Source organism: Ursus americanus, chromosome 4, assembly GCF_024610735.1.
Source record: "Ursus americanus isolate L20-20 chromosome 4, mUrsAme1.1.p, whole genome shotgun sequence".
Taxonomy (NCBI): Eukaryota; Metazoa; Chordata; class Mammalia; order Carnivora; family Ursidae; genus Ursus; species Ursus americanus.
In genome coordinates this window covers 17,499,105-17,513,973 of record NC_142130.1, presented here as the reverse complement: position 1 = coordinate 17,513,973, position 14,869 = coordinate 17,499,105, and the positions used below count along the sequence as shown (strand labels likewise).

Genomic DNA, 14,869 nt, shown 5'->3' with positions numbered 1-14,869 from the left:
CTAAATCAGATAAGGAGTTGAGATTAAATTGGAAAGGTGGAATTTGGTGGTGGTAGAATCTCAGCCTTGAATTAAGTTCGGTGAATGCCGACATTATTGTATCAGTTAGCAGTGATCTGTTCATCACAAGAAATTCGGGGGTGGGGCATTAAAAAGGGAATATTGAGAGCTTTTATGACAAAGAGGCTGAATAGTCCATACGCGTAGGATGAAATATAAAAATATATATAATTAATAATAGATGGGGTATTTTCAAAAGCATTAAACTAGAACAGCAGTCAGGAAACCTAGAAGTGCTAGGATAAAAATTAGTTAGAAAGGAAGAAATTTTAGTTTCAATGTTTTTTTGTGCTAGCCAAAAATTTCACAATGTTTATAAAGTCAAGACAATGATTCAGGGATACTTAGATTATTGTCATACATTATAAATACCGTTGCTGGGCAAGATCTGTGGTTCTTTGGTCAGCAAGTTCTGGCAATGAAACCACTGCCGCTGGTGCAAAGAATTCTGGGATGTCTGACAGTGGAATGGATGGAAGGACCCACATTCCATCTCTACTTAATGTCCTTTTGTCCAGAAATCGGGTCATGCAAATGAGCTACTTGGTACGTATACAGATCAATAATTGGAAAGGCATTTCTGAATGTTTTGCTTTAGAGGGTCTCTGGACAATATCTTACGGCAACCAGTAGACTAAGAGGATACAAAAACAAAGTCATAGGAAGGAAGTCAGCTTGATTGAAACCTACCCAGTTCTTTTTGTTTTCCATCAATCCTGAAATGGCACCTCAAATGAGGAGAAGAATAATAGAGAGAAATACTGTGGCCATCTGTTCTGTTCTAAGTGGCTAAATTCATTAGTATATGAATGAGAATTCAGATTTTATTTATGCATCCTAATACTTGAAGATTCAGAAATCTCTTTATTACAAAAAAAAAAAAACTACAAAAATAGGAGATATGTTTGTTGGGGAGGAAGAATTGTGTCCCACAAGGTAAAGAAGATTTACATCATGTTCACTGAAGGATAAAGTTCTTCCCTCAAGGGATCTTAATATGGCATAATAGATGCAAACAAATATTTCTTAGTTCCCTTAATTCTCGTTGATGTAGTTAATACCTAAAGCAAGGATTGTTTTTGTTTTTAAATAATAACTGGGACTACAGCTAATTATGTAGTGAATTTTATTTTCCTTTTCTTACTGGTCCTCTACAGAGGTACTCTGATTTCTGAAATTATGAAGAAGGAATCTGTCATTTCTGGTATTCCTATCAGCCAGCACATTAGGAGAAAGGAAAAAAAAAAAAGACTCAGACGTATTATTTTTCTCCTGTAACACAAGAGTGAAATGGTTAAAATGATCTATGACCTTTTCTAACTTTACAATTTTTGCTATGGGGAAGGTAGATGGGGATTGGTCACAGGGGGTTGGGGGGGTAGTGAGAAAAAAGACAAAATGCCAATAAGTGCATTTTTAAAAAATGGTCTGTATTCTTCCAACTTTTCAAACTACCTAATTTGGAAAATTATTTTACTCATCTTTTAAAAATTACTTGAGCTGTTTTTTTCAGTGTTAGTTTTCATCGGATTTATAAGCAAATGTAGAGAATCTGAAGATTCGTTATCTGAGTTGTATAATGCTTGTATTATTCTTTAAAATATAAAAGGGATTAAAATAAACATTTAATAGTTGAAGTCTTAAGCGTACTATAATTACTAAATGCAGTTTCAGTCTTTAAGAAAAATGGGCTGGGACTCTTAAGGGAGTTGTTTATCTAGCTCAAAACATTAAAGAATCTGTTTTGAAACTACGAAATTGAAAAAAAGCATAACAATATTCAGAAAAGGATTAAAGGTATAATTTGGATGAAAGAGGCTAAGCAGAAATACTTGATGAGTTCATTATAAGCCAGCATTTTAACAACAAAACATTTGCTGTTGTCCGTGAGAGACTGACATAAAGAATGATGTATTATGACTAGTGAACAAGGCTAAGTAAAGACTTTTATCTTTAAGCAGTATTAAGTGGGAGTTAACCTTATTAATGGAAAGAAACTAAATGATCATTTAAAATTATTCTTTCACAAGAAAAGTAAAGAAAAAGGATATGGAAAACTAAGCAGTGATGAAGACCTCGAAATAATTGTTGATCAAAAGCAGGTAAGTGAATGCTTCCATACATTTTCTACTGTCCCGCTGTAGACCTTTGACAGCTAAAGCCCTTTGAGTGTTCAGTCCTGCCCTGGTGGCTGTATTATTAGCCTGTCCAGCGGAGGCCTGCATAACAAGATGGATTTTGAGAACAGCTAAGCCTGCCCACATGATCCCTCGGACCCACTGACTTCTGCATGCTGTCAACATGCATGTTCTGTATGTAAGAATGATGAAAAATAAAGCAGAACAAGATCAGAGAACTTTTGGAAAATTACATGCCCCAGTGGAAAATGAATCAATACAATGATAATTTGGTTAGAAAAAAAAAATTAAGCAAGAATCAGAAAGTACGCTATTTTGAAAGTGAGAAAGCTACCATTAGTGTAAAACAATGAGTATGCTTTAAGGGGAGAGGGGTAAAAGACTAAAAATACTGGGAAGCTGAAAACATATATATTGTCCAATATACATCAATATATATCAGAATACTTGCAATGAATTTAGAGATTATTTAGAAAATATAAAAGAAGAAGCCACTTAATGTTCTTTAATACTGCCTGTAATTTGAGAAACAGCTAGCTTGGATTTTATATGGGCCCATAAGGTGAAATGAAAACTGCTTAATAGACCATAAACAATGATATCAGGTAATGGAAGGTATCCAGCTAATGCCACTGAATTGGCATTGGCCCTTAACGTCTTTGTTAATTATCAAGGAGACAAGATAACTGCACATCTATTTAATGTGTGAGTGGCACTGATTGTGAGGGTGATGTCAGCTCAGGTGGAGACTGAGAAATAATTCAAAGGAGTCTGCGTAGATGAAGAGGTTAGAAAGAAAGCTGTCAGCAAGTTACAGAAAGGCAAGTGGTGACTAACATAATATAATTAAAAAAACATTAAAATAAAAAAATAAAAAAAAAGAAAGGCAAGTGGACTTTGGATAATCTCGTAATCGTTTGTCTCGCATCGTGACGATTGTGTTAAAGGAGCCATTGTGTATATTTCTGAAAAAAAGAAAGATGACCATCAGAAGAGAGCCATCAGAAATAGTTGAGTTAGAGACTTGCTTCTTAGGTCTGGAATAACTGAGATAACTGAAGTGGTCTTCTGGGAGAAACTCACCGAACACAGCATCTCCCCCAGAGGTACAAAATAGGTTGATCTTACAGTATCCACGCAAACTGCCTTTGAATTCTTTTTTCTTGCCTTATCTTCACTCGCCTGCTCCTGAGTGAATTCGGGTGGGGGGTGGGGGCCAGGGGCAGAGGTTGATGAGGAATTTGGCCCTGTATTTCTACTTAGTGCCAGATTGTCAGTTTAGTTAATAAGATCAGTGGAGCTGGAGCTCAAGTGCTCTGCTGGGCTATCAACTATCATTTTAACGATGCCAGATTAATTCCTTGGGGCACAAGATCTCCGTCTCTCACAGATCCTATCCCCAGACTGGCATTCTCATTGAAGGATGGGACCCACCCAGTGAATGAACTAGTAAAATACAATTGAGTATATTAGGAGAACACATATACCTATCCATTTCTCTATTAAAATGAAAAGTGATTTTTTTTATTTCTCCCTTAATCGTGTAGAAGTTAAATGTTTACTCTTTTTTGTACTTTCATAGTATCATCCTCCCTCAAAGGCTGCTTGCTTTTTTTTTTTCTAAAGCTTTTTTTGTTTTGACTAAATTTTGGGATACAGAAAACCATAAAAGTATACATTGAGATCTTTGGCGTTGAAAGCCCAAAGGAGTCCTTGTTCTTTTTTTCTCATGGTACCTTTCACATTTATGTTGTTGTCCCCTACACGTTTTAATAACTGTTAAGAGAACCAGCTTTCCTTCTGTTTCAGAAAATAATGCTTTTCTTACCTGGATCAAAGGAGGGAGGACTTGACTTGCCCAGTCATCGTTTGCCTCTGTAGTTAACCATGTTTCCCCCAGGGCCCCTGAACTAGTTGGCACCCGTTGGCACCCGTTGGCAGTGACCCAGCTTTGCTGAGTCATTCATGTCAAAACACGTTTTAAAAGACGAGTCATTATGAATAGGAGTTGGCTTTCGCGTTTGCTGTTGGCACTAAGACTAGTCCTTCCTTTTGGGGAAGGTTTACTTGCTGGTGATGTCATGAGCAAATCTTAGGTTAAAACAATGACAGTGTTGATACCTCAAAGTAAAATATTTAGGATAACACTCTAATTAGTCTTGATAATACTACAAAAAATTCTTTCTACACTTAAGAGAACATCATCAAAAGTGTGTGTTGTGTTTATGTGTGTAAAACATTTGTTTACTATTGGGGAGGAATCTTTATGTTCAGTTTAATTCTTTCCATATCTTTTTAGAGACATGGTAGATATTTGTGAGTCAATCTTCATATAATTGCAAATAGCTTTTTCAGTTAAGTGCTGCCAAAAGAAAATCTAGAGAAGATAAATAAAATAGTTGGAGTGATGTGCTGGGCAGAAGTCTACTAATCTCATTAAATCTGTCGTTCAGAAACTGTCATTGTATGAATGCTGTGCAAGCTATATGCCGTTTTATCAGTTGTGTGATTTGCAAGACTTGTACTTCCACAGAAAGTTCACAGTTTTGCTTATATAAGCAAATTAATAACAGAAGCAGCACAGAGTATGTGGATTTTGTTCTCGCTGGCCGCTCCATTCAAGGGGGTAAAAGGTGATTTCTATGTTATTTCTACGTGAGGAAAGTTGATTTTGAAAGTGTATAAGGTTTTATTCTTAAAAAGCAATATTGTGCTTCTCTCTTTGTCGAATGTTATTGCAAAATTCATTTGAAATTCATAGGAAAGTGTTCTAGAGAATTCATAGATTAGTGCTAACGTCCTAAGGTAACAGGTGCCATGTATAATCACACATATACACACACATATATAGTCATTTAAATATAGATGAATGACATTGGCGTTGGAGTCCATATTTTCCACCAGAAATCCCTAGAGTTTTCAGACTTCAAGCACAGGAAAGCTATCAAAGGAAACATATTAGATTAAAATCTTAGTGTCTTTAAACCCCAGACATTTGAAGACTTGTACTTCCACATTTTTTTCATTATTTTTATAATATGGTATTTAACTATACAATTATTACCTATAATTATAATATATATAATTAATAAATTGTGTATTTGGCTTTCCAGAATAAATATTAGAAGAGAAATTTTAAATATAAATTTCAGATCATTTTTATTATTTATTGAAATGTTCTTTCCTGATTGGAGAGGGGGTGAATCTTGCTTAGAAATAGATTTCATGTACAAATTAATTTCCTTTTGAAGTTACTGAGATTTTAGGGATGGGAGTGGGGGAGTAGATGGTCAAGTACCTTGAGTAAGGGATTAAAAACATTATCTACTTTAAATAATAAATTCATTCTGTTTTAAATTACTATTTTTAATTAGAACAGAGTCAGCTTAGTTCAAGGTTTATGATATGCTGGACCAAGATGACTTTTCTTCTAAAATGTTTTCGAATTCTAAGTTAACTTAAAGGATGTATGTAACAAAGGGTAACACAAAATTATGGAATATTATAATTATATGAAGGATACAGTCACATGGTTCGAACATTTCAAAAGTGGTTTTAACAGTATGTCATGGATCTAGTTGGTTATAGGACTCAGAATTGCAGCTGCATATCCTTCACTGTGGTAAGGTGGGGAAATGTCAAATGTCAGCCAGTTACAAGGGGAACAAGTGTACAGAGATCAGAGCAGTGGCTCTCAATTCCTAGCAGTCTCAGAATCCCCTGGAGGGGTTGTTAGAACACAGGTTTCAGGACAGGGAGGGGGGCCACCCCCAGAATTTCTGATTCTATAGGTCAGGGGTAGGGCCCAAGAATTTGCATTTCCAAGTCCTTAGCTTCCACCGCTGGCCCCAGACCATATTTTGAGAACCATTGGGTCAAAGGAAATGATTATTATAGTTCTAAAGGGAAAAAATATATACATGACTTGTGATAAATTTGATATTCTTCAACCGAGCATTACCTGGAAATCTAAAAACTAGATAGAATTCATAGACATCCAACAAAATGATGCTGAAAACAAGAAAACCAGAGGTGCTTTTTACGACCCAGATTTGCAGTGTGACTAAATTCTACTCAGTACCCTGGTGATCTTCAATCAGGCTGAGGTATTTCTTTTTGTAAAATAATATTCTGCTCTTACCATCTCCTCGAGTTTCTCTGAGAAGATAAAATCTGTAAAAGCGCTTTATAAACTGTAAATCATTATGTGAGTCATAACCACTGTACTAGTCTGCTCTACCCACCATATGCACTATCATAGACTGGTGGCTTAAGCAACACATTTCTCATGGTTCTGGAGGCTGGGAAGTCCAAGATCAAGGTGCTGGTGTGGCAGGTTTCTGATGAAAGCTCTCTTCTGGGCTTGGAGATAGGCAGCTTCTCACTGTGGCAAGGAGAAAGAGCTCTGGAGTCTCTTGCACTTATTAGGACCCTACCGTTACTGACTCATTTAACCTTTACCATCTTCTCGAAGGCCCTATCTCCAAATACAGTCGTACTGGGGCTTTGGCTTCAACATTTGAATTTGTCGGGAAGGGACGCAAACATTCAGTCCCTACTACCCTGCAATTTAGCAAAGAGGAATATTGAGATCTAGAAAGGTGAATCGAGTTGCCCTGAATCCTGGTTAGGTACAGAGAGAGCCCTGGAAGTCAGCCTTCCCTCCCAGTGTTCAGTCCAATGCTCTTTCTATGACTCCACAGAGCTCCCTACAGTTACCCATTACCGGTCATCCCATGGGTGGGTCTTAAGCTGTTTTGCTCCAGTGTTCTAATTATATAAAATAACCATATACTGAAAGTATCATAATTGGCCGATATTTATTTATTGAATCCCCGCAGGAATAACCTTTTCCATAAACACTTCTTAACTGTTTACTTCCCTCTTGGCCCCTATGGCTCTGTTAGGAGAGGAATGTCTTCAAAGTAAATGTATACAGAATTAGAGCTAAAAGGTGGTTAACAGGGGCGCCTGGGTGGCACAGCAGTTAAGCGCCTGCCTTCGGCTCAGGGCGTGATCCCGGCGTTATGGGATCGAGCCCCACATCAGGCTCCTCCACTGGGAGCCTGCTTCTTCCTCTCCCACTCCCCCTGCTTGTGTTCCCTCTCTTGCTGGCTGTCTCTGTCAAATAAATAAATAAAATCTTTAAAAAAAAAAAAAGGTGGTTAACATCCAGTCCCTCTTCCCTTCCCTACAAAGCTTCCTCAGGGAAGAGCCATGAAAAGCACCATAGAGAGGAACAACATATACCTTTCTTAGCCCAAAACCTTTCTGAGAGTGTCCTTTTAAATTTATTTCTGCCTGAGCAGAAAGCAATGGAAACTAGAATTTCTGTGATTTTTCTCTAAAAAAAAGAAGAAACAAAGTATAGCCACTCCCTGTGTTTTCAATAACACAGAAGCATTTGAGGGGATTGCAGTTCTATCCTAGTGGCCATTGTGGGAATGAATCCTAAAGAGGAAGATACAGGCCATCATGAAATAAAAATGGAAGAATGAGGAAAACAGATGAGCGGGAAAGGATACCCGACTTCCCTTTGGTATTAACAGATAGCGTGGTCATATCACCATCTAAACAGCTGACATGAGTCTTGGACTCATAAATAGTAAAGGGACGGGGATGTTATGTGACACTGCTTTGTACTCAGCACCATCTGGCCAGTGTTTTCTTTGCCATATCAATATGGCGACTTAAATTTAAATATAATTCGGATCCTGTTTACCTCTGAGGAGATTTATAAAGCATGAGACGCTATCTCTTGGTGTCATGTGTAATACTCTCCTGGAGTACCTTCTTGGTGACAGTATTGGTCACCAAGAACAGAAACCCCTCTAGAGTTGCAGAAGAGAGACCATCTGGTCAGCCTGGAGATTCTGAAGCAGGATACTCCGAGTCACTGAAAGGACGAAGCGGTTGCCCTCACTCCTCCCAGAGCAGGCATAGGCTCGTTAGCATTTTCCCTAGGCAAGTTTGATGGATGAGAAACGGTTCAATGAAAATAAGACATATTTATTTGTGATGAGAGGAACTGAGGCTATTCAAATTTGCTGTCTATCTGAAATCAGCATTGCAGTGAACAAAGATTCACTACTGTGGTCCAATCAGTGCCGTCTCGGCTACAAAGCTATTTATCATCATAAATATTGTACAAGGAAGGGGACAAGTTTTTCCACTAAGTTAAATAGAAAAATTACTGGAATAGAGGCATGATCACCCTGTGTGTTATTGCTAAATATTTCCTAATTTTGTCAAGAAGTATAAAAATAGTTCTGAGTTACTGGTAATTTGGCAGGGGAGGGGGGAAGCACGGTAAGGCGAAATATCTTTATCTTTTCCTTGTAAACTCCCAATGGTGAGTTTATTTGTGTTTGTTTAACTTCATGCATTTCAATTCAGTAGTACCAGTTCCCTTAAGCTTCACCTCTGACTCTAGGAAAAGCCAAAAGGGTAGACCTAATAGCTTCACTTCAGAGTCCTCTGACATGTTACAGAGATCTGAAGGTAGAACGCCAGGAGATCTAGACAGTCACTCCTTACAGACTGACCCGGAGACAAGCAAGAGAGACCTGAAGTAGGAGGCCATCGTCCTACTTTCTAGTCTTGGCTTTGCCACTTACGAAGCAGAAGACACTAGAGTGAGCAAGTTAAGTTCTCCGAATTGCCATTTCTTCATCTATAAAATGGAATAACACCATCTGGCTCAGATGTCTATTGTGAGGCTCGGATGGGGGTGCGCCCCCTGGAAAGCCTTGTCCTGCCACCGCTGCCTGTCTCATGTTCTTTCTGCTGGCAGCTCCTGCTTCCCAGATGTCCAGGTGGTTGTTGCGTCACATTTTCACTTTGCTGCTTCCTGCTGCGTTACTAGCGTTCTGCATGCCTTCCAGAAGATGCCGTTCAGGTGCCCTAGTCTGGCGCATCTTCAGTGGTGCCGGCTTCTGGGCCGCCGCAAGCATTGGACATTGGCTAGAACAAAGTCCTTACGCGGTGGTAAGAGCAAGGCTTTCACAGACAAGAATCTGAATTGAATCTGAATAAAAACAGGTATGGTCACCTGACAGTGTTATTACCTTGGGAAAATTAACCAGCCTCCCTGAACCTGATGTTTCTGCCTATTCGGGACTTTTACGACCTTTTCTTGCCCCCTTCCCCTGCATCTCAGTGAGTAAACAAGTTACCAGCATTGCTGAAGAGCAAGCACCAGCTTTCCTCTACCAGTCCATCCTCCCAGTTTTCTAAACAGTCATGAAAATCACAGGGGTCAGTTAAAAACTATAATCACCGAGAGAGAGGCCATGAATTACCACCTCGAGTTCAACAAATATGTAGGCATCACATTTCTTTATTTTAAAGTATTGGTGTACAGCATGTGTTCATTCCATGTGACATGAGATAAAAAACTGGACTTCCAAGTTGGAAAAATATAGATGCTAAGTTATTTTCAAGCAGCCCATTTTTTTTCTTTTGAGTCTAATGGGAAAAAGTGCTGGCAGCATGTTTAGCCAGCGAGAAAATAAATGCAAAATTGAAATGACATGAGCTGACATGCTGAGTGTAAGAATGATGTGATATATGAAAATAACGGCCAGAGATGGTAATATTTAAAAGCAGACTCAGCCATTTGGAATACAACTTGAAAAGAAAGCATTCAGCCTTTCACTGTGGAAGATTTGTTGTGCTTTTACTGGCTTGTTTCTGGTTTTGTTTGGGGGTTTTGGTAGGGTTTTTGGTGGTGTTTTAAGTAGGTTCATCTGACCCACAGGAGAACCGTAGACATCAGAGCTGTTAGGAACTTTAGATAATGGAATCCTGTGGCTTTCAGACTGTGCTCTGCGGGACCTGTTCTGGACATTGTGAATTGGGGTGGGGGGGTGACACTGTCTGTGACGAGGCGCCACCCCTTGGAGAGCAAACAGGCTTTGTTCAATGGAAGGGTGCTGCTACTAAGAAATTTAATTATATTGGTCTCATTCCATCAGAATAAGTTAAATGAGTTTCAGAGTAGGGAGGTAGCTTGACTGAGTCACCAGATTATTTTCTATCATAGGAAATAGAAGTCAGGTGTGCAGCCTCTAGTCTTGGGTTCATTCATCTATCCCTATAACTGCATTCCTAAATTAAGCTGCTTATCCTTTCCTCTATATTCCCTCCTGCTGATCAGCTAAATATATCAGGCAAGCCAGAAAAACCACCTGAGAGAAGTATTTCAAGTGCACAGTTTTTAATCTATTACGTTTGTCTGATAGATGTTTGTGAAAGGATGTTTATATGAGATGCTTCCTACTCCATAAAGAGGTTCTCACAACTTTGTGACAACTGCCTAGTCTATATCAGCGTACCGGTATTAAAGATTTTGAAAGTGGAATTCGTATCTCCTAAGACACTCCTGACAAGCTGAGCAAAATGTTTCCTCCATGCTCCAGCAGTCAGTTCCTGCAGCTCCTGTGCGGTCTTCTCCACCTGTGTCATTTTATCCCCCCCTCTCAGACGGCTGTGCGGCTGTGGACCGTGACCATGGTTCTACACATAGCTTCGCAGTCCGTCCTCTTTGAGATGTGCTGCCCGCCCGTGTTTCCGCTTAGCGAACCCCGCAGGTGGACTCACTGATTACTGGGTGGACCAGTGGCTGTTGCCATAAGGGCTTGGAAAACCAGTCGTGGGTGGAAATATTTATACCGAAATGATTTATGTTACATATTCAAAATCTGATAAATAAAGATAACAAAGGAACAGACAGACCAGACAAAAAAATTTTTCTTTCTCATTTCGATTAGTTAGAACAGCAGAGAGAGTTAAGAACTTAACTTCCTCTTCCTCCCCTTCTGACTTTGGACCCAGGTGCCTGTGCTCTGCCGCTGCCCCAACCTTGTCATTTCTGTGCTTGTGCTTTTGCTTCTGTCCCATCCAGGCCTTCCGGTACCCTGTCTTTTCCTTTCTGCTCAGCCCCACTTTCTGATCCCCGCCTCTGGAATGTGTCTCTTATTCTGACACTGCATATATAAGCTTTGACAGAAACGCAGTTCTTGCAAACCTGCTTTTTTTTTTTTAATGCTCCACTGCTTCCTTCTCTTTCTCCAAAACAACTCTGCAATTCTGTCATTTCCATTTTAACTCATTAATTTTTCACATGGTCTACCCCCAGTCATAGTGAATACCACTTCCTTCCTATCTCGTGATCTAGGAAAAACACATGCATACACAAATGATCATTCAATACAATTGTTATTTATTCCTCACCATCGTATTTTTTTTTTTTGCCAAATGATCTCATTCTTGAAATATATGAATAAGTGACTTATTAAAGAAACGGGGAGAGAATGTACCATATCGGCTTTGTGTTGGATGTTCTGAATAGAAAAAAACATTCATTCATCACTTTTTTTCTAACAAAATTATCTCATTTGTATAATTTGTGAATAATTAATGAATTCTTGTTGTAGAAAAACACTAAGCATGGAAGTCAAAGGTTGTCCAATTATCACTCCCCTAGAATCTCGGCTTCTATTTTTAAACTTTAAATGTGCCCCCAAAATTGATGCATGTATTTGTGAACTATGGGAATTGTTTCTGAAAAAAAATTACTGAGTGATGGTGCATCAATTGATGGATTTTTTTAATCAAGTTGTTTAGTACAGAATAAAACAAATGGAAGCCCATGAACAGGCTTACTCTTCAATTTTATGCTAAAGATGGAAAACCTTGGAAATTTTGCTTTTATTAAAAAGGGAAACAATTTGTTTTTCACTAAAAGAATGAGCAGTCTTATCCTTCCACCCAAACCCCAAGGAATTTGATTTAAAATCATCTCTCTGTGGGTCTATGAACCACAGTAGCCATACGAGACTCGCCCCATGGACTCCAATGCTGTTTGGCTTAGTGCAGCCCGTAGGTGGTAGGCACCCAAGACTGGAGAGAACCGATGCTTCTCACCGTCTCCCAAGTAATTAATGCCAACTCTTCAGTTGGACTTCCAGACCATAGGCCATTCAGCCCCTGACTACCCTGTTATCTTCATTCAGTGCCACCTCCACTCCATGCCCCATTCATACTGAACAACCTGAAGCACCCCAAGTATGTAATGTTCTTCCTCCCTTTTTGCCTTTGCCCTGTATATGTGTCTATGAGTATAATCTGTATCACAAATCTTCTGATATATCCCATAGGAGTGAAAGGGTGTAGACTGCAGGGAAGGAGGCCTCCTCGTGGTTCCAATTGAGGCTTTCCCTTTTGCAAAGCCAAATGCTAAGAGTGGAGAGAGAGAGAAAGCACAGGTTTCTCTTCACTCCGTAGACGAGGACTTCTTAAGCCCTAAAAATGGGGGGGGGGGAATGGAAGAGGGGGAAAAATGAAAAACAAAAGTAAAGCCTATTTCTGAAGAGACAAGGGAGTAAATGGAGAAACAGAAAAACCTCGGAATCTTTTGTTTATAGAAATTTGATATCTAAACAATTTTGCTATGTATTTGGGGGGGCTTTGTTGTAGGGAAAAATGTTTAATTATGTTTAGTACATTTATACATTTTGTGGTTCTAAAAAATTGGGGGCTTGCTGGGAAAATTGGACAGCTACATGCAAAAGAATGAAACTTGACCACTATCTCACACCATACACAAAAATAAACTCCAAATGGATGAAAGACCTCGATGTGAGACAGGAATCCATCAAAATTCTAGAGGAGAACATAGGCAGCAACCTCTACGACATCAGCCAAAGCAACCTTTTTCATGACACATCCCCAAAGGCAAGAGAAACAAAAGATAAAATGAATTTATGGGACTTCATCAAGATTAAAAGTTTCTGCACAGCCAAGGAAACAGTCAGAAAAACTAAGAGGCAGCCCACGGAATGGGAGAATATATTTGCAAATGACACTACAGATAAAGGACTGGTATCCAAGATCTACAAAGAACTTCTCAAACTCAATACACGAGAAACAAATAAACAAATCAAAAAATGGGCAGAAGATATGAACAGACACTTTTCCAATGAAGACATACAAATGGCTAACAGACACATGAAAAAATGTTCAAAATCATTAGCCATCAAGGAAATTCAAATCAAAACCACACTGAGATACCACCTTACGCCAGTTAGAATGGCAAAAATAGACAAGGCAAGAAACAACAATTGTTGGAGAGGATGTGGAGAAAGGGGATCCCTCCTACATTGTTGGTGGGAATGCAAGTTGGTACAGCCACTCTGGAAAACAGTGTGGAGGTCCCTTAAAAAGTTAAAAATTGAGCTACCCTATGATCCAGCCATTGCACTACTGGGTGTTTACCCCAAAGATACAGACGTAGTAAAGAGAAGGGCCATATGCACCCCAATGTTCATAGCAGCATTGTCCACAATAGCTAAATCGTGGAAGGAGCCGAGATGCCCTTCAACAGATGACTGGATTAAAAAGTTGTGGTCCATATATGCAATGGAATATTACTCAGCTATCAGAAAGAATGAGTTCTCAACATTTGCTACAACATGGACGGCACTGGAGGAGATAATGCTAAGTGAAATAAGTCAGGCAGAGAAAGACAACTATCATATGATTTCTCTCATCTATGGAACATAAGAACTAGGAAGATTGGTAGGGGAAGAAAGGGATAAAGAAAGGGGGGGTAATCAGAAGGGGGAATGAAACATGAGAGACTGTGGACTATGAGAAACAAACTGGGGGCCTCAGAGGGGAGGGGGGTGGGGGAATGGGATAGACCGGTGATGGGTAGTAAGGAGGGTACGTATTGCATGGTGCACTGGGTGTTATACGCAACTAATGAATCATTGAACTTTATATCGGAAACCGGGGATGTACTGTATGGTGACTAACATAATATAATAAAAAATCATTAAAAAAAAATTGGGGGCTTGATTCTGCCCTCTTCCCAAGGTCCCTTCTCCCCATGTGATAGGCTGGGGAGCAGAGCAGAACCAGCTCAGGGGATGTTGGCTGCATTTAACTTTCAGTATTCATGGGAGACAAACAGGGAATCATATGTTTAAAAATTGGTTCTAAGATAAACTATATGAACAAAATTAAATTGTCATTTATTTTTCTCTATTATGAGGTAACTTGATCAAATAACTTCTGGAGGAAGATACATGGGCTGCTGCTTTAAAATATATACATTTTTCAGTGGAAATGATCTAACCTTTTAGTTCACTCATTTATTTCACGGAAACTTCCTGGCAATGTATTCCTAGCTAGGTGTTTGCAAGACGCTGGGTCACAGGTGACATAAACATACTCATGGCCCTTACGAAGCCAACAGCGTAGTGTGGACCTTCTGTCAGTAGGCATTTACGGTGCCAGTTCTGAGCTGAACTGGAACCCAGTCCTTCAGGGAGCTTTTGGGACTCAAAGATGTACGTTGTTTCCCTAGTCATGGTCCTGGAAGAGTTCCAGAGTTTTCCTACCGTTCAGTATGTTCCCAAGACAGGACTTGGGATTTAGGAACAATGGCCAAAGATGTTTTTTGGAGCCCAGCTACTCAAAGAGAGGTTCCCGGATGAACAGTATCAGCATCACATGGAGCTTGTTAAAAATTTATACTCTGAGTCCCAGACTGAATCAGCGTTCCTGAGAGTGGGACCCAGAAATCTGTTTTAACAAGCTTTCCAGGGGATTTCTATGCACCCTGTAGTTTGAGAAGCATGGTTTTAGATTATTTGAATTGTGGG

At 39.3% G+C, this 14,869-nt stretch overlaps 1 protein-coding gene across 1 annotated transcript in view; it reads left to right on the top strand.

The window, feature by feature from the left end:
• The first annotated feature begins 424 nt into the window (after nt 1–424).
• PEX5L (peroxisomal biogenesis factor 5 like) overlaps nt 425–14,869 on the top strand; it is a 162,404-nt gene continuing 147,959 nt past the window's right edge. The window contains exons 1-2 of the mRNA XM_045788711.2: nt 425–606; nt 2,091–2,162. Of these exons, the coding sequence (XP_045644667.2) occupies nt 514–606; nt 2,091–2,162 (165 nt within the window). The 5' untranslated portion in view covers nt 425–513. The remainder of the gene's footprint in view (nt 607–2,090; nt 2,163–14,869) is intronic.